At 42.2% G+C, this 26,480-nt stretch overlaps 1 protein-coding gene across 1 annotated transcript; it reads left to right on the top strand.

Annotated features, from left to right (window-relative positions):
- The first annotated feature begins 1,775 nt into the window (after positions 1 to 1,775).
- Positions 1,776 to 26,023, top strand: GLUD1 (glutamate dehydrogenase 1). Its single transcript, XM_088526359.1, has 13 exons — positions 1,776 to 2,212; positions 12,842 to 12,922; positions 13,778 to 13,833; positions 14,681 to 14,744; positions 16,211 to 16,305; positions 19,460 to 19,639; positions 20,844 to 20,981; positions 21,964 to 22,101; positions 22,223 to 22,303; positions 23,069 to 23,192; positions 24,052 to 24,143; positions 24,759 to 24,821; positions 25,446 to 26,023. The coding sequence occupies exons 1-13, from the start codon at positions 1,789 to 1,791 to the stop codon at positions 25,563 to 25,565; spliced, it is 1,656 nt and encodes a 551-aa protein (XP_088382485.1). The 5' UTR covers positions 1,776 to 1,788; the 3' UTR covers positions 25,566 to 26,023.
- Positions 26,024 to 26,480: the final 457 nt, after the last annotated feature.

Here is a 26,480-nt window from a genome sequence, read left to right as displayed (position 1 = left end):
TAGCCTAGGGGAAAAGATGAAAATGCTAATTGTAAAAGATTAATCATCTTTTACCACCTCCTTTTCAAAACTTTGACAAATTTAAGAATTTTCAAAGAAGCTGCATTTTAGCTTCTGAAAGTCACACAAAAATCAAACCACAGCTCACAAAACTAACCTAACCACTGAGAATACCTCAAATCTGTAAGTTAACATTTCAGTAGAATTTATCCTATAGTCATGGAATAAACATTAGAAAGCAAGTTTATTTGTCTCTGAAGCAATCTTGGGAACATCTAAATAACAACTTGGCCTAAGAATAGGCTTATTTCTCAGTTTTCTCCCCCCTCCTCTTTCACTATGAAGCACCATGGCTCTCCAGACCACAGTTACAATCCATGCTCATTACAGATTATGAGAGTGGTCATTAAGACAGGTTATTAGGGATCGTAAGAACACAGGAACATATAAAAAAAACAGAAAGCCAAGATAAAATTTAAAAATCACCTGCCTAAAAATATTTCACATTAGAAGAGTCTGTGTTTAAACATTTTATTGATAAATACCTGCTAAAGGTATCCTTCATTCCTACATCCTGCAGCAAAGCCCCTGGATGTCTAGGGGTTGGAAAGACTCCCAGAGATAAAACAAGTTTCTAGCAAATTCCCCAACCCAAGAGCTATGTTCTCTCACATGAAATGGAGGGGGGGAAAAAAAGTCACATTTCTCAGTGAGCAGCCCATCCCTAAAAGAAAGAAATTCGGGGGGGGGGGGGGGGGAGGGCAATATAGTGTATTTTCTATAGCTGAAAAGTGGATCTTCCTCCTCAAAACTTGCAGAGTATAGCATTAGTAGCGAATGCCAAGAACCATATTAAAGAGTTAACACTGCTTATAAACCTGACTCACATTTAAATTGGCTCCTTGCTACGGACAAGGCTGAATAAAAGGCAACACACTACCAGTGCATTACCTGAGTCAGCAGAAAAATAGCTGTATCAGCAGGTGACAAGGTGCTAATTTTAAGCCTCAGTCACTTTGCCAGGCCAGACAGCTAAACCCACTCGGAGCACCTACACTTTCCTCACATGTTCCCTTCAGAAGGGGACTTTCACAGAGCCTCTCCCTTTCATTTCTCTGGAGAAGAAATGAACTGCTTTGGGCGCGGCGGAGGCACATACTCGCACCTGTACTCACACTGCGAGACGCTGCGTTTTACAAAGCGGCGAAGGGGCAGACGGCCGCCGGGGCCGAGCCAGTGCTGCGAGGGCGGCAGTTCCCCGGGGCCCCAGCAAAGGGGCAGGCGCGCACGAGGGACTCCCAGCGCCCCGCAGGCCCGCGCCCGCTGCAGACACCGTTAAGAACCGTTAACGGCCGCTAGCCGCAGGGCGCGCGCGCAAGGCCGGCCCCGCAGCGGAAGGGGAAGCGCAGCCGAGAGGAAGCGAGGCTGGGGAAGAACGGCGAGCAGGGCCCCTCCCCGCGCCGCGAGACCGCCGGCAGCGGCCGTTACCGGCCGTTAGAAACCATGAGCGCGCGGCGGCAGCGCCTTTGTAGCGGGGCGGGGGGGCGGGGGGAGGCGCGGGCCGCCGCAGCGCGCATGCGCGGCACGCCCCCCCGCCGCCCCCGGCCCCGCCGCGAATCGCGCCGCGGGCGGGGAGGTGGCGCGGGCGCGCAGGCGCAGTGCGGCGCCGCGGAAAGGGGGGTGTCGCCGCCGCTATCCCCCCCCGCCCGCCACCCCGCGGCCGTTTAAAGGCGGCGGCGGCGGCGGCCCCGCGCCCATTGTGCCCGCAGCGCCGCGGCCCGCTCCGCCATGTACCGCTACGTGGGCGAGCTGCTCGCGTGCCGCCTCGCCGCCGGCTCCCTGCTGCCCGCCGCCGCTGCCGAGCCGGGCGGCGGGGCGGCCTGCGGGGCGGCGTGGGGCGGCCCGCGCTGCCCGCGGCGCCGCTACTGCGAGGCGGCGCCCCACAAGGAGGACGACCCCAACTTCTTCAAGATGGTGGAGGGCTTCTTCGACCGCGGCGCCAGCATCGTGGAGGACAAGCTGGTGGAGGGGCTGCGCACCCGCGAGAGCATGGAGCAGCGGCGGCACCGCGTGCGCGGCATCCTGCGCATCATCAAGCCCTGCAACCATGTGCTCAGCGTCTCCTTCCCCATCAAGCGCGACAACGGCGAGTGGGAGGTCATCGAGGGCTACCGCGCGCAGCACAGCCAGCACCGCACGCCCTGCAAGGGAGGTGAGCGCCGCCCTGGGCCCGGCCGCGGCCCTGCGCGCACCGCGCCGCCCGAGCAGGGGCCACGGCGCCTCTCGCTCCGTAGCTCGGCCGCGTAGGAAAGCGGGGCGTAACGGCAGGGAAACCCAGCCCGCCTGCCCGTCGTGCGCCCCCGGGGGACGGCCTCTCCTTGGGAAAAAATACGGAGCCCCCGGGATACTCTGTTAGGCAGCGCTGCGCGGGAGACGCGGTCAGGAGCGCGTAGATATCATCCCAGTCCGGAGGTTTTCTCTGGCCTAGAGCAGCCCCGTTTTGACCCTGTGAAAACTCTGCGAGTTTGTGTTGTATGGAGACCAGTGACCCCTAGAGCAGAGAGGAGAGGTTTTCGGGGTAAATATGTTTTTGACAGGCAGCCCAGCTGTTGAGTGTACGACGCGGGTTGTATTACACAGGAACTTTCTCTTTCCGGGACAAATGGTTAGTCCTGCTGATGTGGTTTCCATCTCTATCAGGCTGTGTTGTGTAGCGGAGAGAACAAAAACAGTTCAAAACAACGTGGAGGTTTGCTCTTAAAATAACTCCTGGTGGTAGCCTGAAGCAGGAGTTTCCCAACCTCTGACTTAGTCATAGCTGCAGCCTGGTCTGCACGGAGCTAAGTCTGCACGGAGCTCGGCTGCTGCTGCTGTAACTTCCTTGCAAATACTGGTAACTATTGCACTGCTTCGTGTGGTTGATCAGGTCGAGTTGTTTTTTGCTGCTGTCCATGAAGTCCTTTTCTGTACGGTTGCTTTTACCTCCTTCAGAGTCACAGCTACATATTAAAATGCAGCTCAACTGCAAATGCACTAACAAGGTTATATCAGGCATTGAGAAGCTGCTAATATTTCATGTCCCTGTTCTTCAGAGGTGAGGAGAAAATCTTGATTTTCTACACATGAACATCAGTAACAAAAAATATGGGTGATGGGATGCCTTCTGTTTTGATAGTTATGCTCCTAAATTCTTCAGAGAAATTCTTGATTTTAGTAGCATTTCATATACCCATCTCTTTGTATTAAAACTCAAGAAAACACAATAAAACTTAGGGCAAGTTATTACCAGTCCTAGTAGTCTACAGTAGTCCAAGACTTTCCTCCATCTGATGAGCTTGAAGGTATTTTGCTTGCATGCAACTAGGAGTGTAAAATGCGATTTTTGAAACATACAATGTAAGTAAATAAGGTGACTGTGGGATGCAGTCTTCTCTGCACAGCATGAGTAAGGACAAGAATGGCCATGTTAGTGCTGAAAGTTACCAGGCAATTGGATATGTCAGCTGAAGAAATTAGACTTTGTCCTTTTCTTCCTGTGCAGTTTCCCTCCTGCTGTTGGGGAAGGACCTGCAAATGCTGTTTCCTTTTCCAGGCTATTAAGTGTAGTGCTCATTAATGGATTTCACCTTCTAATGCTCTCTAGGAACTGGCCCATTATCAGAAGACAGATCTGTCTTTGCCGTAAATTTAAATGGAACATATGATATGGTATGTGTTCAGTAAATAGCTGGAATGCTTGAAACTTGTTATGAAAAAATAAGGGAGGAAATGTCAGTAGATAATAACTACTTAAACTGCAAAGGGAAAGGATGATAAAGCTATTTCTACATTTGTGGTACACTTGATTCTTCATAAATGCACGAACTTGAGCTTTTGTCCAAAAGTGATTTTGAAACTAGAATCTTACTAGTTTCTGCAGAAAAAAATGCAAAGAACAATACATAGTAATAGTTTTTTATATTTTATAAACTATAGTTTATATTATAGTTACCAGACTCTTCATATAAACTATAGTTTATAATATTGTGAAAGGAGAAAACTTCCTGAAATGACTTTCTCAGACATTGTGTAGTCCAGAATCTGATGTAAGGAATTGTAGCAGCAAAGAGCACATATTTACCTGTTAAAAGAGGGCCATCAGTTAACATTATAAGAAAGACTTTCAGAGCTGGAACATGGGTCCTAGATCTATCCAGTGGCAGAATTAGGAACTTGAACTTTGCACTTATTGAAAAGTAAAATATTTTATTAAAGAAAAGTTCTTAGGATCCACCTTATTATTAGAAACCATAAGGTGCTTATGATTTGCCCAAACAAAATCTTTCTAAGAAAAGAGATAACCTTTCATTCTGCTAGGTAATAATGTGCAAGTGGGTATGCTTGGTCATCTCCCACTGTTGTAAGGAACATTATACTTCAAACTCTTATGAGTATTTCAGAAGTTTTAAATATTATATCAATATAATCAAACTTGATTTTACATCTTGAAGTGCAATTAAAGAAAAAGTGCTTGGGATGCCCTGGTATTATTAATAAAAGCTGAACCATGAGAGACACTGTTTAAACAGTATGAAGTACTGTTCTGTGTACTGATCAGGCAAAAGGCCAAAGTATGGTATAGTTATATGATTCAGAGAAATAAATGTTTTTTTAGGCTCTCAAGGTTGTCCTTTATTTTTTCCTCATTTCTTGATATACATCTGTACTGAAATACTTTTAGTACCTCTGTATATGTTTTGGCTTGCAAGGTCATTTACACATTTAGCCACTAACTAAGAATTTATACTGTAAAAGAGTTTTTTGATTTAAATGCCATGCGTCTAAAGACAGCTGAATTACTCTAGGAAACAGAGACCAAAGAAATGCTATAAGATTTCTGAATGCTGAGCAATACCCCACTGTTTCTACAGTGTTTGTAGTTTAACGTGTTAACAGTAAGAATGTGTTTCCTTTGGTTATAGGTGACTCTAACATCACCTTCAATTTTCTCTGCCTGCTGATTCTCCCCTGCTGTAAGACCTCGATGCCTGTGTAGTAGTGAAGCCCAAATCTGGACAGTGCCAAACTGAGTGTGAGGTTGATCTTTGTGGAGCAACTTGCATGGGCATGTGAATGATACCTGCCGACCTGCCAGTGGGAACTCAACTGCTCGTTGACTTAGGCTTTCTGTACCTCATCTTCTGATGCTGCCAGTGAACTCAGCAGAGGGAATGTCAGCAGGGTTGGAAAATAAGAGTTCTGAGTGAAGACCCGTGGCCTGCTACACAAGTGGAAGGGCAGACCATGTAGGCTGGTCTGAATGAGCACAGATTCAAAATTAGTCTTCAATTTGTGTGTAGGTTGTGGTCCATACCTTGATGGGAAACTTGACTGTCATCCTTTACAAGTAAAGTACCCAAGTTCAAAAAGTAAATAATACCCTATTCCTAGCTCTAATACCCTATTTTGAAAAATCTAATGTATAGTTGTTATAAACAGGAAATTCTACAATGACTTACTCATCCCACTTTCTTCTCTTCCTCAAAAACAGATTTAGAAACATAAGTCGACTTGATTGTGTTGGACACAGTTGTCACTACACAATAGTGCATGTGATTCACTTCATTGGGTGAAGAGAAGTGCTTTTCAGTAAAACCGGCACTAAGTCCTGAAACATGCTTTGTTTTCAGCTTATAACTTAAATCTTTTTCATACAATTGAAAGAAGCCATAAACAACAGTTCTGTCTGTCTTGCACCATTTCTCTATTTCATTGTTTTAGAAAAGAATCTTTTAATTATTTTGAGGGTTGCAAACCGATGCAACTCAAAGAAGTGATGAGTCTTTTTTTTCCTCTGTGCTTTAGGAATGTTTACAAACGTCCTGAATACATCCATTTAACGGCTACATTTTGCACTATACTGGCTCCAGCACCCAAGTACAGGTTTTACTGAATTCCTAAGGAATTAAATTGCAGAAAATGGAATCTTTAATATGAAGCATTTTTATGTTGGAAATCCTGAAGTTGCAAAGTCACTTATGATCCAAAATGAGTATTTATAATATTGGAGTGATGCTTGGGGAGCTGAAGTACTGTTGCTGGTCAGATCAGTCTTTCCCTTGCTTATGTGGTGACATGCATGCTAGTCGCCAGAACTAACAGGAAACCACAGCTGCTCTTATTCATGGCACTGGCAGCTGCCTAAAGAACTAAAACCAAATACGGCACAGGAAATGAGATGTCTGAATACAGATGACTTGCTAAAAAGTGCCCTGGAAGTTCCTATTAAAATGTTTAATCTTTGCAAATAATTATATCAAGTTTTATAGAACGTATAAAACTGGTTAAACTGCTTTTCTCATGAGGTCATTGCTGGCAACTATTTTCATTAATAGGTCAGATTCAGAGAAGAGATTAGTAAAAACAATCAATGTGCAAATACAAATAAGTTTTTTTTTTGAGTCCATAGCTGCCTAGTATGGAAATGATTCCATGCTTCTTTGGTAGCATTTACTGCAGAGATAAAACTTCAAGAGTCTATTTATGTTAATTGACTGTCCAGCAGGTCTGATATCAGTGAAGTCAAATTCATCAGAGTTGTAAAACAGCAAAACCTTTTCAAACCTTTTACTCATTCAAATTGCCTTCACTAAGTCTCAACTTCTTCCTCAGTTCAGAAATATTTTCAAACTATCCTTACCAATTCTAGAGTAGATTCAGTCTGACTTTCATGTAAAAAGAAGTTTTGGCATCTTGGAAAACTTCCTTGTACTTCACTCAAAACATCATGTTCCCTATCTGTATTTGAAGACAGGTAACTCTTCGTTAATTTGCTCATTTGACTTGAAGGTGAATGAATGTGATTTCCTCTATGGTGCTTTTCTGGCTTGCTACCAAACATAGCTATTCACCATGAGGAGACTTTCTTGTGTTCTGGTTTTGGCTGTTTCTCTTCTGCCTACCAGGATTTCTTCTGACTTAAATGTGTGTTACTGAGCTTCATACTAAACAAGGTGATATTAATTCTACCCTTGCTTCACTTCCATTGCAGGGCTCTAAGGCTTGTACCAGCATCACTGCCCAGTCATCAGGGGCCTCTTTGCATATTACCTTGTCTAAAACAGTATATACATATCATGATTTTAACTTGTCTGCAAAAGAAAAGACTTAATTGGCAAAAGTGGTAGCAGAACAACCCCATGGGTTGTCTTTACCTCAGTGGCACAGGTTGTTCCCCCTTGAAAATGGAGAAGCAAGCAGCAGTGCAGTCAGGTACTGTCACCCTGCACTTATCCTGGGGTTGTGTTGGTGTCTTTGCTTTTCAAGTGATGCGTGTGTGAAAGTCTGTAGCCCGGGGGTCTTGGAGGATAAGATACAGAACAGTATCTTGGCAGCCATACAATGTACCAAGCCGTACCAAGGTACGGACCATCTGTAACCTGAAACAAACCATGGAAACTGGTCTAACTTCAATGGAATCAGTTTTATAGATAGACTGGTAATTAGCACAACTGTGATAACATTTGTAGTGTTATAGCTAAAGCTTATGAGTGCCTGATTTTCACAAGTTTATATTTTCCCATCAGAGCATGCCTAACTTTACAAGTTTATAAGTGCAACAGTAGATTTATGTTTAAACTGCAGACTGTGGGGTAAGGAGAATAACAGGACAAGGAGTGGCATCCTATAGACTTTGTGGCTTTTCATAAATGAGTCACAGTTCTCAGTGAAGCATATTGGTTTTTTTTTAACTTTTAATATTCTAGTAACAGCCTGTGCCTTGCTTCTCTGGCTATAAATCTTTTTACTCTCAGTTTATTCATAATCAGCTCTAGTCAACTTTGTCCTTGAGCTTAAATAGTTGTTTTCCCTTGCTACTGTTGGCTCCTTCTCTATTTATAGAGAGATGATACCTCTCTCAGCACTGGGCTTCCCTGATAAACATCGGTTTAGGAGGCTGAGGAGGGGAACCTCTTGCATATTGGACCCCCTCATTCTCTGGTCCTCCTAGCAGGTGTTCTTTGTGGCAGCTCTACATGAATTAGATTTTCTTGCTACAAAATAAGCTATTAGGCACAGTTTGGAATTTTCCTACTTGATGTCAGCACTACGGTGGCTTGTTTTTATGACTCCTATGGCATTTGGACCACAGAAGTAGAGACCAACTCATGTGTTATTCTCTGCTCTATACACCCACACATGGTATTAATATCTTTATCTCACTGTTTCGGTCCTTATTACTACAGTGTTCCTACTGCCTCTTAATGACTTACCTAATTTTTCTATGTGGGATTAAGGCAGTTTTATAGATGAGACATGCACTCTATCTTTACTTCCTAGTGATATGCACTAAGTGCATAAATTCATGTAATAAGTGCTGGCTGGTGCTATACAAAATCTCTTTTTAGCATTTGAAACACAAGACCTTACTAATGCAGCACATACTTGCTTTACGAGAGAGTTGCTTTTCAATCAGAATGGTGGGATGTGTCCATTGGGGAGACTTTTCCCTGTTCCAGGCGATACGTAGATAATGCTGTTTAAGAAGAAAGGTATATTTTTATCTCTTCCGCTAGTGATTTGAATTAGGAGTAAGTAGTTGTTTTTGCTGGTTAGTGTGCAGTTATTGTTTTTTTCAGTGTTGAATTATGTGGTTCCCTTGATTGGTTAGCTTTCCCTGCAATTTCTTGGTCTACAATAACTACAAGTTTGTCATGGTGCTGTTTACCAGTTGCTTTTCAAATAATTAAGTAAGGCTAAGCAGTTTCCTTGGAGGGAAGCTTGGAAGGACTACTGTGTTTTGGGGGTTTTTAGAAAATAGTGTTTTCCTGAAAGAGCCTAAGTTTTCAAAGTTCTTTTCCTACTGAAGTTCATCTAAATGAAAATGTTATATGTGGATACAAAACTAACTTTAGGGATCTAAGATATTGCAATAAATGCTGGAGACGATTTATGCATTTTGTTTGGGGATTTTGCAGACAGAGGTGAGGATTACACATGCTCCATGCTAGCAGGAATCATGACCTGTAAAATGCCCAAATTAGTCTCAAAGCTCTAAAGATAATTATGACTAGAAGAAAATACTAAGTCTAAGCAGGACAAAACCTTGATTAGGTAGGAGTAATTCAGCGTGAGATGCAAAGCTCAAAGTTGTGGTGCACTTGGAAGACGTCCCAAGATTCCCCAGACACTTGGGGCAGAGGGGGTAGCTTAGGAAGCCTCTTGCTCTGAGCTGTCACCTTGGTAACTGCTTAGTTTTGAGACTTGTCTTCCAATACTTCACCCTTACTGGTGATGAGAGCACATGTGGGTAGCTGCTCTCTATGATAACTGAACTAGAAGATCAGGAAACCTAACACTAACTTTCCTAAGTGCATTTCTGCAGATTTGTAGGCAAAAGACTGTAATCACGTTCTCTATAGAAACTCTGGTTCTGTTTATCTTTTCTCTAAGTAAGCACACTGAAAACAGAATGCAGTGGAACATAAAATCAGTGCAAAGTAAAATCTAGCATGTACAACTGCTTACCTTTTGCTTTGAAATAAAGATCTTCATTACATGCCTGTTAGTACAGTCCTTAGTACAAACCTTAATCTACAAATTGCTGTTTAAAATGGTACCTGACATTGCAGTTAAACTCTGGTGCAGGATCTCAGTAGACACCAGTTATATCATAGAATCCAAACTACAATCTTATTGATCATTAATATTTTGGTATTTATTTAAAAAATGCTGTACCAGTGCTTTGCTACCTTTGCTTGGGAATGTTAAAATTAATCCATAGCATCTCTCTAATAAACTAAGCTTAAATCATGAGCAAATTTTGCTGTGGTCAAAACAACTATGGGGCTCAGCACGGAGATAACTGAGTGAGGTATAGTATCTCCAAAATATGGAATGCCACAAAACACAGCTTTTAAAACCAAAGACGCTAATGTGATAATAAAGCCTTCCCTCTATGCTACCCAGTAATGAAACAAAATTAAAATAAAATGTTTTCCTCATGTAGAATTTTTGTTCATTGCAAAAACAACCTACCGCTCAGCATAGTGTTTGACTTCTTGGGGTGTGGCAAGGAGAGGGAATATTCATCCAGAAAAAGAATACGTATGTTTTCCAGTGAAAAGTATTTTCCATGGCAGTGAGTCATGCAAAACTTGAGGCTTTCTTCAAACTACTTTGTCCAACTCGTTTGCTGTAACAGTCACAAGTTTTCAGAGACCCACTATGTGGGATCTGCCAGGCTTATAAAATGCTAATCTTGCGGTGTAGCAGTGGTTTGCATTGCTCAAGTATGACACATCTTCTGGAGGAGAAGAAAAAAAAAAAAAAAGGAACAAAAAAGCAAGAAAAACAGTACTGTATCTGTGAATGTGGTCCATTTTAGAATCAAGCTACTGAGTGTATCTACTAAAATAGCTGTACAAATGCATGGCAATACTCTTCCCATACCAAAGAAGGAAGCTGTCAAACTAAATTTCAGTGATGTCCAAACATAATAGTAATGAAGTCTTTTATCCTTGTGCATCCTCCTGCAGGAAAGCACAGTGCTCTTGGATGCCTGGTTCTCATCAGCCCGCGTAGCTTAGCACAAATACCTCCATTTAACAGGGCTGCCGAAGAAGCTAAATCTCACTCAAAACAAAAAAGGACAATTTCAGCCTGAAGCCTAAAAGTTGCCTCTGTTCTGGTGCATGTAAATGGGTGACTATGGGTGCCTCAGCTGAAAGCCTTTCAATACTGTGTTAATCTCAGAACATTTTCCCTAGTTCACCCAGTATAAAAGTGTAATATTTGTTGCAATAAAACACGTAGCTGCCCTCAATAAAACAGAAATGTAACTGAACTGCATGTGTGAAGCCTCAAGCTGCACTGCTGCTTGATCAGGCTTTCAGATTGGATCTTCTGCATGATAAAGACTCAGAGGCCGTTCTTTTTTGTGTTCCATTTCCCTGTTAAAACCATAAACAATAAGTACCCCTACCTCTCAATCCACCTGGTGCTATCCACGTAGCAATAAAGAGCATTTTGGGTGGCTGCGAGGCAGTGCTGGCAGGAGTCCAGCAGAGCTGCTGTGCGGAGGGGCTTGGTGAGGCTGGAGCGAGCGTGCGGGCTGCGCGGGCACCGCGGGGCCTCGTGGGCAGAGCTCATCCCGCCGGCCTGGGGACGGGGCCCGGAGCGCTGCCCTGGCCTGGCCGTGCGGTGGCTCTTCTTGCTCCAGGGCTACCCCTCCGAGGGGAGCGGGCAGGTTCCCCAGCCCAGGAGGCAGAACCCACACGAGTGAAACACCGTGTATGGGGTGTCTCACACTGACTGATGGGGCTTAAATCTCAATGTTTTCCCTGCAGAAAGGTTCTTGGAGGCCTGGAGTTCAGGGCTTCCTCCATATCTTATTGCTGCCCCAGGCAGGAGCTGGTTAATCTGTCTGCAGCCCACCGTCCCTCCCTGCACACTGCACATTTGCATTCTGCAGTATGCAGGCCTGCTGCTTTCTTCCCCTAATTGGACTCACATAAGAAAGCAGAGCTGGGCTCTCAGCTTTGCTTGAGCAGCATTCAGTTTCCTTGACGCCAGGACCGTGTCCAGAGCATTCAGGAATGGCTTTCCCAGGGCAAGGCGCTTTAGCTGGGATAATGTGTGCTCGCCTCTTTCCTCTCTGAGGACCCGAAAATGTGCCTCTCCAGAGAATAGGAGTTTGTGGCGCCTCATCCAAGTGTCTAAGGGACACTCTGTGCCTGCTACAAACCACCACGGAGCCTGGCACAACCTGCAGCCCATCTTTGCAGGGTTTGGGGAGTAGAGGAGACAACAAATTCTGCACAGCTCTGTTAGGGCTAATAATAAGATCAAGCTTGAGAGAAGCTCATGCAGAGCTGTTGCCTCGTGCATTTGTGAGATCTGCGTGGATCCTAAACTGCATGTTTAGGCCTCTGCAGGTCTGTGTATATGCGCCCCATGTCTAAAGTTTCTTACTTTGCAACTACCTCTAGAATGAGAGATTTAAAAATTTGTATTGGTCAACTTACTGGACAGTTGGAAAACATTTCTTAAAAAACTTTTAGGAGACAGCCAGGTGACCAGACGTGTCTACCTTTGCATTATCATTTCCAGTTGGTTCTGAGCTGCCGTGAAGGCCACAGTCCCCAGTTTTGAATCTGAGCCTCCATCAAACCCATCAGTTCAGATCTGGATCATCTGTCAACGCACACTTGTGTTCTGCTGAACGAATCGAAGCAGACAACGCGGATGGTGCTGGGTTTCATACCGGGTGCAGGACGGCTGGCTGGATCACACCCTGCCTGGCTGGTAGGGTTAGTCTCTCACATTTGAACCAGCAGAATGGCTTGCTGCTTGTGTCAGGCAGGCAGGGCCACGAGTGGCTGCGCTGGACCACGGCCAGGCGTGTTACAAAGCTCGTAGCTCAACAGAAGCTGGCATTACCCTAGCCAAGGGATGTTGATTATGACCTCTACTGATAAGTTACATGCGGGAACACAGTTCATCTTGTATAAACAGTGAATGGAGTTCAAAGTTAAAGATCTCACAGCATGCTGATGGGCTTCATCAATCTCTTTAAAAAACAGGCACCTGTCGGTCTGGCTCCCACGGAACATGCTCTTTCATTCCAGGGTTGAGTGCTACTGTTAGCAGAAAACTGTTGAGGTCTTTAATTTCTGCTAAAGAAAAGATAACTACTTATTTAAGAGAACAGGGGATTGCTCTTAAAAATTTTAAGGCAAATGGGTTGATAAGATAAATACTTGCATGTCATAGATGGATGGCCTAGATGTAGCCTTCCCGATTTACAAATACACAAGAAGCTATTCAGCAAATTCCCTTTTTTTCCCTGTGTGTCTTGCAGGTATTCGTTACAGTATGGATGTTAGCGTGGATGAAGTGAAAGCCTTGGCATCTCTAATGACATACAAATGTGCTGTGGTTGGTAAGTGGTGATTTGTCAAGCAAGAAGGCAATCTAGAATCTCAGTCTGATGTAATTACTGATGTAATGAAAAGAAAGGCATTTGAAGGATGAAATTAAGTTTTAGATATTAATCTTTCACTAAAATTGGCATCAAGTGAGTAAAAAACATACAGTGACAAATACAATTATTTATAGTCCCTCTGCTGTTACTGTAACTTCTTGAGCCCAAACGAAGTTGCATTTTCATTGGAAAATCCAAACTCTGCTAGTTACCCCCCTATAAAAGTACTGTTTCTAGAAGGCAAAGCCATGTGTGGCAGACTTGGATTTGGAGGAGGTAATTTTAAGGGGAGGGGACAGAGACTGTGAAGGGTTGAGGCAGGGGAGATCTGGAGGGAGGAGAGGGATAAAATTCCTTTATGGGTTATAAAAAAGTGTTATTCATATATGACTGCTTAATTACAGGGGAATTTGGAGAGCATCTAAGCATTATGTGCATGGAAAAAAAAACGTGTACAGAGAAACTTCTTTTGTATAGAGAAACTTCATTTAAGACTCTCAGTACAAAATAAACTGTAAAACTTGTTTGTATACAAGTTTGTAAAACCTGTTTTTACAAATACTAAGTAGAAGAGCTTGAAGGACACAAGACTTAAATAATAAAGTTTTAAAGACAATTTTCAAGCTGCCCTTAAAGATTTCCCCTTTTAAAAGGAACTGCCAGGTCAGATTACAGCTTACTTTTGTGAAGCCCTGAGCATGGCAAAACTAAATTCACTGTGAAAATCAAAGATATAGTGATTCACACAAATTACTGATGTGTTCTGCCTTTATTGTTGAAAGAGTAAAATAATTTTCCTTTGCATTCTTGTAGATGTGCCATTTGGTGGGGCAAAGGCTGGTGTCAAGATCAATCCCAAGAACTACACAGTAAGCTTAACCATAGATAAAAATTCAGTTAACTGCAGTACTGAAGCCAGCCAGTTTAAAAGCTCTTTTAAGGGTATTATTGGCAACTTAAAATTTCCTGCCACTTCTGCCTCCGTAGAGGCCAAATTAAGTTTCTCCATGCAATGGGTAGGAAAAGTATTTTAGAAATTGTTTACTTCAGTCATTTAGTTCTTTACTTCTAAATCTTAAGATCAGAAGACTGCATACCATTTGAAATCTATTTCGTTTTTTTAAAGTTGATACTGTTAAAAAGGGCTTAAATTAAACTATTCTCGTAAAAAAGTTAATGTTTTTGTTTATTATGACAAATAGTTTTATGGTCTATTAAACCTCTATACGCAGTGTTCCAGTGTAAATAATAGCTAACTTGGCTTTATAAAAAGTTCACTGCAGGCTTGCCACCTTGCCCTAGAATGCTCCAATATATATAAGATAGTGTAAGCTCAAAACTCATGTGACGATTGGTGTGAGTTACTTCAGGGCTCTGTTGCTTGTGTGACCTGCAGGGCCGCTATTGCTGTAGCTGGGTTTGAATCTCTTGGGCTGTGGGACTTGTTTGCTGGAGATCTCTGCTACAAGCACAGGTGTTTTCTGTGCTGCATTCCTGATTCGTCATGGATCAGAATGTCCAGAGAAAGTCCAGTGTTTTCCTGGGCTCTGCGACTACCAACGGATTGTTTGGGAGTGGCATATCAGCTACGGAAACACATGAATCATCCTTCCTTCTAAAAGGAAAAGGCAGCTTTTTCACACTTGGGTATTAATTTTAGCAAATGCTCATAAGCACTAATGATTTCTTGTGATATTTATTGTATTTTCTTTATAGGATAATGAATTGGAAAAGATCACGAGAAGATTTACCATGGAGCTAGCAAAAAAGGGTTTCATTGGTATGTTGTGTAGAATTTTGATAGTAAAATTTAGGAATCTGATTTACCATACGTTGAAAATGTCCACTAGAAAATATCCCTATAAAAACTGCATTTTTGGGAGCTGTAAATAATTTGGTACAACACTTTGAGCAAAGAGCCACAAAGAATAGCATCATTGCAGCTTACTACATGATGAAAAGAATAAATCATAACCAAGTAAATCATAAATCGTGACCAAGTTTGTTGCAATTTTAATCTCTAATATGGAGCCACTCACAGTTACTATTTTCCTGTAGTCTTAGTTCAGGCTTCTGGCAGATACCAGAGGAAACAGGAAGGAAATGGAAGATCCACCCCAGAAAGTTTTGATGGCTTCACCCCTGGCAACCTCAGGCTGCAGAGGAAGCTACGTCTGGGTGTCTGTTGTGACAGCACCTCAGCCTTTGCAGTGGCAGTAGGGGTTTCACTGAGAGTCTCAAACCCGAGCTGCATTCCAGCTGGTGTGTGACAGTGCGAAAGTTTTCTCTCAAATAAAACTGGACATTATTAGCTCAGCTCCTAATTAAAGGGAGGATCTTTAGCTGCAGAAGGTTTTTTTTCAAATGAAGGCATGACATAGGACATGTAGCTAGTCAAGTGTCTGCCATATATTCCTGGTGTCTAACTGCCTTTAAGAATGTATATTAATTTATCTGCATTTTCTTGCTCTCAAACCAGAATGATTCTCATCTATATTACGCTTCTTTCAAAAGCACTTATTGATGTTACGTGTAACTAGTGTAATAGTATGCACTATACTGCATGCTAACTGCGACAATTTCTAGTTCAGTGATAGCTAAAATAGTGGGATGAAATTCACCTTCCTTTCTTTATGGTAGGAGCTGTACAACTTTCAAAATCTTTAAAATATTTAGCAGGCAACTTTGTAGAGGCACACTTGGTTTTCAAGTCTTGCTGAGCAGAACCCTTTGACCTTAAATAGGTTGGATAAATACCTTCCTTGAAATGAGAGGTAAATTAAAATATTTACTGTAAATCAATGATTAGAAAATCCTGCTAATATTTCTAAACATTTTTTTAAATTCAGCTAGGGAGGAGAAAGAAATTCATAGAAATGAATAAATATTCTAATAGAAAAACATTGAACGTATTGTATGTACAATCATACAGTTGTTCATTTTATGATCATACCTAAGTAATGTCCTTTCTGTTCTAATAGCAGCCATCATCAAAAAAGTAAAAATATGATTCAGATGCATTATCTTACTTTAACTTTTCATTGACAAACTGATCTTCATTTTACTGCCTCCTGTATTGTACAATTGCCAACTGAATTGAATCCAAACAAACCTGTTACTTTAGTAATCAACTGAGGATTAAATAAGAAAATTATTTGCCAAGTCCAGCTCAGTTCTCAAGGGAACAACATTTGAAGATAACTGTTCATGTCTGAACCTTCAGAGCTGTCTTGCTGTTGCCAACAGGACCTGGTGTTGATGTGCCTGCTCCCGACATGAGCACAGGGGAGAGGGAGATGTCCTGGATTGCTGACACCTATGCCAGTACCATAGGACACTATGTAAGTTTGGGGCAAAGGCTAAGCTATTGCATGTTGTGAAATTACAAGATACTTCATTCTTGCTTTCTGTGATCCCTTCCAGCATCTCCTCAGAAATACAGGGGCAGTTATTTCCTCCCCAAGCCCCTCAGTAGCCAGGCATTATAACTGCTTGGCACGTATTTCCCTGGCATGTCTGGTCAAGGCCTGCTTGGGTCTCTCAAGACAGTGTTCTTCCTGGCAAAATACTTGTCCTGTGGTATTTGTTGCCCATACCAATCACGGAGAGGGTGGCATGGCTTGTCCTAGATCTGAAATACAGTCTGAGGGGTCCTCTGGAGAAAAAAAGAGGCTGTAGCAAATGGATTACTTGTGTTGAATAGCTTTTCTACAGAGCTGCCTGTTGGCCAGGGAAGTCTAAAGCACTACTTGCTTTTGGGCATTCACACATTTAGATGCAAATCAGTCATTAAAAACTTCAAGCCTTACAAAAGTTAAAAAATACTGGTTAGGGGACAGCTCAGGGTGCAAAGGACAACTTACTCCCCAGGCATAACTTCAGAAATTTAAGAAAACTACTTCCTCAAGGTATTAAGTTATAATACAGTAAACATAGTCATTGCACTCAAATGCATCCTTCACTGGGATACTGCAGACTTGCTCTTTTAAGAATGATGCTGAAGGGTAACAACTTGCACATGGCTTTGTTAACAGTCCGTTCACATACAGGAGATCTGTAAAGCAGCTTCGTTTTGTTAGGTGGAAAATTAAACATTGATACAGGAAAAGATTTCTGATTCTTCCCACCTCGTGATCTCAGGTTGTACTGTCCTACAGATAAACACATTTCACACACACACACACAAAACCACTATTGGAGATTAAAAAACAATAATAGTGATTAGGCTGCAATGCCTTCTTTTGTTTCTAAGCTATCTCTGCAAGGTACTGTCTTAGTCTTGAAGAACAAAAGCAGCTAAGAGAATTTAGCTATATTTTTCTGAAAAGTAAATTAAAGAATTGGAACCACAAGGGAAGGTGCTTCTTTTTGTAGAGTTTCTTGGTTGTAGATGGAAGAGATAATGGTAGTCCTAGTTGGAGTCATGAACTATTGTGAAAAATTACCAGGTGTAGAGAAGGAAGGCAGGAGCTCTGTCAAGGCTGGATAGAGTGCAGTAATCTCTCAGAACCAGTTTGTAGAGGAAGATGTTTCAGATAACTAGCTGGCTGACACACCAAGAACAAAACTGAAGACAATGGCCAAATATATAAAAGTGACAATGAGGGAGAACTGGAGAAAAAAACACCATTGAACAGAGGCTGAAACTAATGACAACCCAGAGAAAAGAGAGCAGCCGTGTGAAGGACCTGGCTCAGCTGTGTGGGAGGATGGCTCTGTGGGAAGGTTCAGACCTGAGGACTCGGTGTGACTCTGTGCACATCTGACGTATACACATTTTTTTTTTCAGTTGACTTAAAAACATAAGTATGATGCCAGTTTGGGGATCTGACATTTACTGAGGTCTGAATATGTGACTTTTAAGACCTGCCCTTAGCTCATGCTGTTTCTTGCCAAATGATGCAGGTTTTTAATGACTACCATGTTAACTGTTCTGGAAAATCCAACTTATGTTCCTGGATGACTGAATTATACATTGCTAAGGTCTTTGATTAAAATCATCCTTTCTACTCTTCTGTACTTTCCAACACATCAGACTGACTTGTAGGAGATACGAGGAGACTTTAATGAACACGTTCCTATGAGTGGTAGGAGGCTGCACTCATTTGCACGCTTATAGATCAGTGTCTCCTGTGTGAATCAGGAAGGCTGAAATACAGTTTCAGTGCAAGTAACGGGATGAAACCTCAGTAATGCTTCAGAGAACCGAGCCAAGTTGTTTCCTACTGACAACCTGGATCTTGTGGGCACACCCAGGGACCACAAGGGCCACCAGAGGGAGCAGCAGCTCAATGAACACAAGGCGCTCGCGTTGGGGAAACTGAGTCAGGAACTTTGTGCAAGAGCCTGGCATCACTTTTATTGCTTTTAAAGGGGAGCTAGTAAAGGTTACGGTTGCCTCACTGCTATTTTCAAGCAGTCAGTACTTTGCTTTCCACTGTGGGTCTAATCACCTCATGCCATGCTGCCTCCACTCGCTGTGCGCCTTCCCTTCCTGGCGCTCCGCGCGCTGGCATGGAAGTGCCTTTGGCACAAGCAGCGCAGAGCCGGGAGCCTCCCGGGGAAGGCGCTGCGGGGGGATCAGAGACCCGTCCGGCTGCCGGCAGCTCCTTTCAGCGCGTCCCTTCCCAGCCCCCCGGGTCGCTGCTGCGGGCGCCAAGGCGCTGTTTGCACGGGCAGCCTCCCAGCGGCGGGAGCATGGGAACCACTGGCCACAGAAGGTTGTTTCAAATTACTAGTTTCAACTGAAAAAATCAACTCCAGCTTTAAATTTGTTCCCAGATAGCTATGCAGAAAACAATTTTATTTCGCAGCAGATTTAGAAGCTGGATGCTATATATTTCTGAGTAAAAATAGAAAATACTTATCTAGCCTTTCCTACATGACCTTTGTACTAGACTTTTTAGATAAAACCAGATCCCTGTGTTGTGACAACAGGAGGGTGTTAGGCTTATATTGTGTTTTGAAATAATTGAATTTGGTGTAAAGGAACACTAAACACTATTAAAGATAATGAAATGGCTTTAGCTGTGAACAATCCCAAGATGCATCTGAACCCTTTTAGGTGTTAAAATGCCAAGAATGATGATGGAAATTACGACTGCTACAGGGGGTAATACTGAGCAGCACATCCCTCAAAACTTTCTGATTTGTCTGCTCTTTGCTAACAGCACAACAGTAGTGTCACTAACCACAATAGTGTCACTAACCACAAATTCAAGTCAACTTGGATGCAACAACAACGAAAACAATTAGATGACATCTAATACTGCATTATATAACTTTCCTGGCACCTGCTGAAGTATTTTTTTCTTCTAAGAAGCTGTTCATACAACTTCAGGAAGGAAATTGGCTTTGTAAACTAAATATATATAACCTGCAATTTCTGACTTTAATAATACCTGGATCGCTGAGTCTCTAAAGTGCACAAAACTTGTTCTAGCTATCCTTTCCTTGATTGCTTCCCTAGCTCACAAATCTCTCATTGCTTTCCAGGACATTAATGCACACGCATGCGTCACTGGTAAGCCCATCAGCCAAGGTGGGATCCATGGACGTATTTCCGCAACTGGTCGTGGGCTCTTCCATGGAATTGAAAACTTCATCAATGAAGCATCATACATGAGTATATTGGGAATGACTCCTGGCTTTGGAGATAAAACATTTGCTGTTCAGGTAACTTTTTTTTTTTTCCTTCAACTGCAGGGAAAAAGTGGTGAAGAAAATTCTGGTAGAGTTGCTTTTAGAATGGGCTTTAGCAATAAACCTTGTTAGAGTTTTACGGCTTTCAAGATTAACCTTTACTCTCAAACTTTAGAAACGCTTCTCAAACAACAGAGGTGCCCTTTATTTTGGACTCTCTTGTAAAAACTGAACTTTCGATTGCACCTTACAGGCACAAAGCCAGTCTGTGTAAACATAGGTTGCAAAGACCAAAATGAGTTACTACTACAGCAGTTCTTTAAACTAAGGCACTGCACACATTTTAATGAACTGTGGCACTGTTTTTGCCTAAACAAAAATTGGTGTACCTTCCTGTAATAAAATAAAATCAGAAAAGAGTGTAGGAATTAGGTAATATGTTCCTGTTCCACCATAGAATAAATGGTAGTGAAAGCAGAAACTGATAGCGATACTGGTAGTTGAATGGAGGGTCTGAGCAACTGCTTTGTTTGGAGTTGTCTTTCGTATCGACTCAGTGGCTGTTACAAATACAGAGTCCACAGGGCGCCCAGTGGGACCTCCGCGTTGTCCTCCTGCTGACCAGGGGCTGGAACGAGGGTCCCTGCCCTGCCTGGAGGCAGCAGCTCTGCCTGCCCTGGGGCTTCTTTGTGCTGGCCATGGGCTAACCCACAGGCCCTAACGCAGAGCAGGACACTCAAAAAACGGCCAATGAAATAGCTGCAGGTTCCTCTAGGAAAATGAGGCTGTATTATTGCTTGTAGACCTAGGGTATGCCAAATTGTTATATCAAAGTTTGTCTCTGATAGAGGAAAAAAAGGAATCTTAGAGATAACTGAAGCTATGTGCTACAGGGATTTCATATTGAGCTTTTTTTTTTTTTTTTTTCTGGGTTGAATCTTTCTACAAACTGATGGGGGTCCTGGGACCGTTTGGTCTGCCCTTTGTGCTCTTCTGTTTCCACTGTGTGGAGTAATGGCCTGGAATGAGGTGTTCTACTCCTGAAGAGATGTAGAAAGTGCCAATGAAATAAAAGATTATTTAAATATAAGCTATCTATTTTGCATGAGATTGCTTCAGAAATACATTAAATATAGCAGAGCCCTTGCAATAGATAAAAAGCCACTCAAAACACCAGCAGTAATTGCCCGTTTAACTAAAGGGTTAACCACTCCTCCCCATGTCTTTCCTCCTTCAGGGGTTTGGTAACGTGGGCTTGCATTCTATGAGATACTTGCATCGTTTTGGAGCAAAATGTGTCGCTGTTGGAGAGTTCAATGGTTCTATCTGGAATCCCGATGGGATTGACCCGAAGGAACTAGAAGATTACAAATTGGTATGAAATTTAGCAGAGAAGAAACGTTTCAACTTTGTTGGCTTTACAAGCACTTAGGATGACTGTAAACTGGTGTAAATTTGTAATATTTAGATCATGCTACAATGAGGAATTACTAGATGGCTCAGGAATGTTCTTTTTGCTTTCTCCTAATCGCCAGCACGACGCAGGTGGTTGGTGCTAGCCGATGGTGCGGCTTTGGCAGCCAGCTTGCATCGTAACCTTGGGCAGTTTTTGCCTTTTGACCTGCCTTTGTGAAAGGGAAAGGGTTTGCATGTGCACAGGCCAATTATTTTGGTTTCAGAACTGGAGAGGGTGCTTATTTTGCCTTTCTTCTGACTAAACTAGGCCAGGCCAGGAAGCCCCTGAAGGATTCCTGGGTGCGAATCACAACCATGCGTTAGCGCGTCACCGCGCGCTCTGCCTGTTGGTGAGCCACCCGCCGAGCGGTGCTGAAGCACTGACAGCCCCTCTGACAGATGCTAGCATACGATCTCCTCGGGAGCTTATTTGTCATGTGCTTCTGTTCTTTTTAACCCACTTTCTTGAAAGTATTAAAAGATTCTCTCACTAGACAAAAGCCATCAATACTAAATTCTAAAAGGGTATTTTTCAATCTTAGGCAAAGCAATGTGTCCTGTGCGGAGCAGACTAGTGGGTCATTTCAGTTGTTTGAAAGCTATTGTGTTTACCTTGTATTTTAAGGAGTTGAGAGGGACTACATGTTTTTGTATACGTCGGGGAGCAAACAACATGAGCACCTTTGTCCAGAGAGCAGTTATGCCTCAATCATGGGAACTTAGATCACTATCTACACTTTGTGATCTGCTTCTATTGCCTTTTCTAAGCATGAATTACGTTGTGTACTGTCTTACTAGTGCTGTTTTTTACTCCCTTCTCTCTCTCTTAAGAAGGCTAGAAGATGGGAGGGAGGTAAAACCAGCGCTCACGCTAAAAACATTGATTTGTTTCCTTTGGACAGCAACACGGGACAATCATGGGCTACCCCAAAGCACAGCAACTGGATGGCAGCATCTTGGAGATCGACTGCGACATTCTCATCCCTGCTGCCAGCGAGAAGCAGTTGACCAAGGCCAATGCTCACAAGGTCAAAGCGAAAGTAAGTTAGAGAAGTCGAATGCAAAGTGGAGAAAGGCTGCTGAAATGCTATATTCACTGATGAGCGTGGCTGCAAACGTACATCTCTGATTCAGCGGTTGCTCTGCTGTGATTCCTTTCAGATTATTGCCGAAGGTGCCAATGGGCCTACAACCCCTGAAGCTGACAAAATCTTCCTGGAGCGGAACATCATGGTTATCCCTGTAAGACTGGTTTGATCGTCGACTTTTGTTAGGAGTAGTGTTTCCATAAATCGTAGCAAAGTGTTATTTGTTGAATGTTGTTGTTGTTTTTTTTTTAAAGAGTACCTCCGACGTCTGGAAAATGGGTGAAAATTTTGCTTAAGATGGGTGATAATTACCTAAAGATCTCACTGCAATAGTAAATGCTTGCTCAAAGATAACTATCCCATGAAGGCTACATCATCTGAAGGGAGAACAAGTATTTCTTAAATAGGTTCTGTAGTCTTCACTTCTGGAGTAGTAGTTGTTATTTGCCTGACTAAATAATTCATTAAAAAAAAAAGAGAAAGGCAGAGCAAAATTGTTTGTAAACATCATGTCTGCAAGCTATGCTCTGGCTAACCTGGCTATCATAGATTGATGGATTATGTGTTGCCCACAGTCTTTGAAAGAATAAGACCTGGGAGAAAGGGTGTCCCTGTCGAGTTAAAAAAAAAAAAAAAATCTTAAGAGCAGCTGCTCTTCTGGTCTTTACCAGTTGAGATGGCCTAAGGATGCCCTAGTTTTCTTGCTTGAAAACTTGTACTAAAGTACAACAAACAAAACTGTACTGGGTTCTAAAGTCCACTTTCAAGTCAACAGAAGTAATCTCTGGAAAAACATAAATACTGTCACCCAGAAATAACTAGATTGACTTCTTTACTGCAATTTAAACGAGTATTTTGCACATAATGTTTTTGCTTACTTTTTCTAACTACAATGCAAGACATCTCTGTTTCTGTGCAGGATCTCTACTTGAATGCTGGTGGTGTGACAGTCTCCTATTTTGAGTGGCTGAAAAACTTGAACCACGTCAGTTATGGCCGCTTGACTTTTAAATACGAAAGGGATTCAAACTACCACTTGCTCAGTAAGTGCTCAGTTCTGTTTTCACTTGCTTTTTATTTTAACTATGAACTGCATTTTAAATGAACTGCAACTCACTTGATTTAAATTAAATGCATCCTTTTTCTGTTGCCACCTAGTAATTCCTAATGTGATTTATTTTTCATTTTTGTCAAAATACTGACCACAAACCCACTTGGTATTTGAGAAGTATTCGGAATTTTGAGCGATAACATTGTTCTGCACATACAACAATGGAGAATGTCTGTGAAAGTCAATGCTATCATTGGTAGAAGCACTGCAGAAACCGGCTTATGGCCTACTGCTCCACTTAGGGCCACTGTGTGCCCTTCCCAGTGTGTGGGCCAGAATACTGATGGTGTGGAGAGAATAGGCTTAATGGAAAAAAAATAAAAAAGAAAGAAAAACAACAGATTTTCTCTTTATTTTTAAATGAAACTTGTGTAGAGAAAGGTAGTTACGGGGATAAGTAGCATGGATATGAAATACAACGGGGAATAAATTATGGCTTTAACTATTTCGACTGATGCTATCAAATTGGGAATGTTGGTCAAGCTGCTGTCAACTTTCTGAAGCTGCTAAGGTAGGATCAGTAACAGCTACAGTCTGCTCACCATCTGACTTCATCCCAGAGCAGTAATCCTGGAATATTGATACTCATATCGGAGGCGTTCACATATAAAACTATAGAATTAACATCTTGCCTTTTTCTTACAAAGCAAAGCATAAGATGATCTGCTGCCTTCCGCCAGCCCCCCCAGCCCTGTAATCTGCATTTCATGCCTGTGAATGCTGAAAGGGCAGGGGAGGATACCTATTTCAAACGCATTGGTTACCTTGCCTTTGCTTTTTCCCTTTTCTAGTGTCTGTCCAGGAAAGCTTGGAAAGAAAATTTGGGAAGCATGGTGGAACTATTCCAGTGGTGCCTACAGCAGAATTTCAGGACAGGATATCAGTGAGTAGTTGCTGTGTTTTTTGGCTGTTCCTGTAGCTGTATCCTGGTGTTGAGACTGCAGTCTAAATCCTCCCTTGGAGCTGTTAGGGATGAGTTTTACATCAAGGTGCTAAGTGCAATTACCTGTATGGCCAAACACTTAAAGGACTGGATCTTAACTGCTCAGGAGAGCTGGAAGCCTTTTTATTTTTTTCTATCCAAGGCAAAGTATCTCCAATATTGTTAAAAAGCTACAGTTTTAATATAGACTTTGCTTCATATTGATAACTGCTTTGTAGTTTTAGATCTCTATTTAAATGGCAAAAACTTGTGTCCTTTTTAAAAATACCAAATACAGCCTTTTTCTTTTTTTCTCTTGTAATAACACTAAAGAACATTGTTACTACCTTGGATTTTAGACTCACTGCATCTGAGGTTTTAGGATTGAATTTACCCATTAGCCCTCTGAGTAACACAGTAAAGTTGATATATTTTTAAGTCTTGCATCAGTCATTAAAAGAAAACAAGATCAAGTTTCAATAATCATGAGAATCTAACATGTCATTATCCCTAGTACAGGCCTAGTCCTTTTTTCTCCTTTGAATTTAACCCTGATTTTCTTCCTCATTCTTGCAGGGTGCATCTGAGAAAGATATCGTCCATTCTGGTCTGGCATACACAATGGAGCGCTCTGCCCGGGTAAATACCACGTTAAGAAAGTGTCCTTGTAGGACAAGGACAACTTAAGGGGCTTTGCAACAGTAGCAGAGCATGTTGTGCAGAACTTCCTTCCACCAAAAGGAGTGGATAAACAGTTCATGGTAACGGACGTCACTGCCCGATGCCTGCGGGCATGGCCAGCTGGGCACCAGCAGACACTCGTTACAGACTAACACACAAAATCAGAAAGTAATTTCTAGTAGAAGCTGTAGTAATTAGAAATATATTCACTGGCCTCTTGTGCTTAAGTGATGCGGGACAAACAGCAGAGAGAGCTTTACTTGGCCATCACCGCGTTCACATTGATCCCTTTGCACAGTAGTTTTAGCTGGTGGGACAGAGGCGAGTGAAATTTACTGTCTGCCCCTATATTTGGGTACGGATTGATCTAAGATCAAAAAGGAGCAATGGGGAAGTCTAGGAAAGATTTTCGCGTCTCAGATATAAGGGGAAATAAGAAATCTTAGACTTGATCCTCAGAAGCTCTAAACTCTCATATCAGTCCAGGGCTGTTATACTCCTGCCAAGATCCCCTAAGAAAAAGCTAGTGTAGCTCAAATGAAGAAACTTGCAGAAATCTTATATAAACTTCTTGTGTTTCAGCAAATCATGCGCACTGCCATGAAGTACAACTTGGGGCTGGACCTGAGAACAGCTGCCTATGTCAATGCAATTGAGAAGGTCTTCAAAGTGTACAATGAGGCTGGGCTGACCTTCACATAAACAGGCCCTTCCTGCTCCTTATTGTATCCCATCCTTATTGCCGTTCATGTACCCTTTTCTTGAAAAAGCTTATCACAAGTTTACATGTAACCACAAAAATTTCTCTTCTTCTGACATTATAGTGGATTCTATTCTCAATTAGTTTCAGTCCAAACTAGTTTTTTTTATATAATAAAATCCATGAATTAGGATATTGTATACAAACATATACCCGAAGATAACCATTCATCTGCACTTGTGGGGGCCATTCTGGGTATTTCGCCTACAAAAACAAAATGGTACATTTTATGTATGGAAGACTGGCCTCACCACCTGGGCCACTACTCAAACTTCAGATCAGATACTGTACTACATGAGCGTTTGGCTCACTGTTACTTCATGCACTTTTGTTTAATTATGTAATTTTGGCTTTGGCACTTTCAGTAAGGCCTTGTATGATCAATGCCGTGGCATTGTCAGAGGAAGAATGGGCCTCCAGCAGGGATTAACTTTGATAGGAATCTAATTTTTATTTGTTGTAAAGCTTCAGGCCCAATTCCCTTTAGGCAGTGTTTTTTCTTTAACTGTGCTGCTGTTATAGGACTGCTTAAATTGCTTGTTCAAGCTAGCTTGACTATCACAATGAAATACATAGAGAAGTGACAGAAAGTAGTATTTTTATAAGCTGGAACAGGCAATTCTAATGTGGTTATGTTTTTAATCAAGTATCTATGTAACTATTCTGACTATAGGTTTGGGTTTTTGCTTTTTTTTTTTTTAAGGGATGGTCTGAATTCGATAAGTAATCCTACTCTAAATTTTTGACATCGTTTTCATTCTTTTCCTTTCTGAAAATTAGTTACTGTCGCAGTGAATGACTAAAGTGAAACTGCACCCAGAAATAGCTGGCCGAACTACACAGGAGCTAAAATGCTG

The sequence above is a fragment of the Tinamus guttatus genome, unplaced genomic scaffold (genome assembly GCF_059628265.1).
Source record: "Tinamus guttatus ecotype Peru unplaced genomic scaffold, ASM5962826v1 Tinamus_guttatus_pri_ptg000246l, whole genome shotgun sequence".
NCBI classification, from domain to species: domain Eukaryota; kingdom Metazoa; phylum Chordata; class Aves; order Tinamiformes; family Tinamidae; genus Tinamus; species Tinamus guttatus.
The sequence above is the reverse complement of the archived record's forward strand: the minus strand, read 5'-3'. Positions and strand labels throughout refer to the sequence as shown.

What these genes read in the sequence shown, in the direction of transcription:
- GLUD1 (XM_088526359.1), top strand. Translation starts at nt 1,789, where the DNA reads ATGTACCGCTACGTGGGCGAGCTGCTCGCGTGCCGCCTCGCCGCCGGC. An exon ending in ATACAAATGTGCTGTGGTTG is followed by an intron (nt 12,923 to 13,777) that starts GTAAGTGGTGAT and finishes GCATTCTTGTAG; the next exon opens with ATGTGCCATTTGGTGGGGCA. An exon ending in AATTTCAGGACAGGATATCA is followed by an intron (nt 24,144 to 24,758) that starts GTGAGTAGTTGC and finishes TCATTCTTGCAG; the next exon opens with GGTGCATCTGAGAAAGATAT.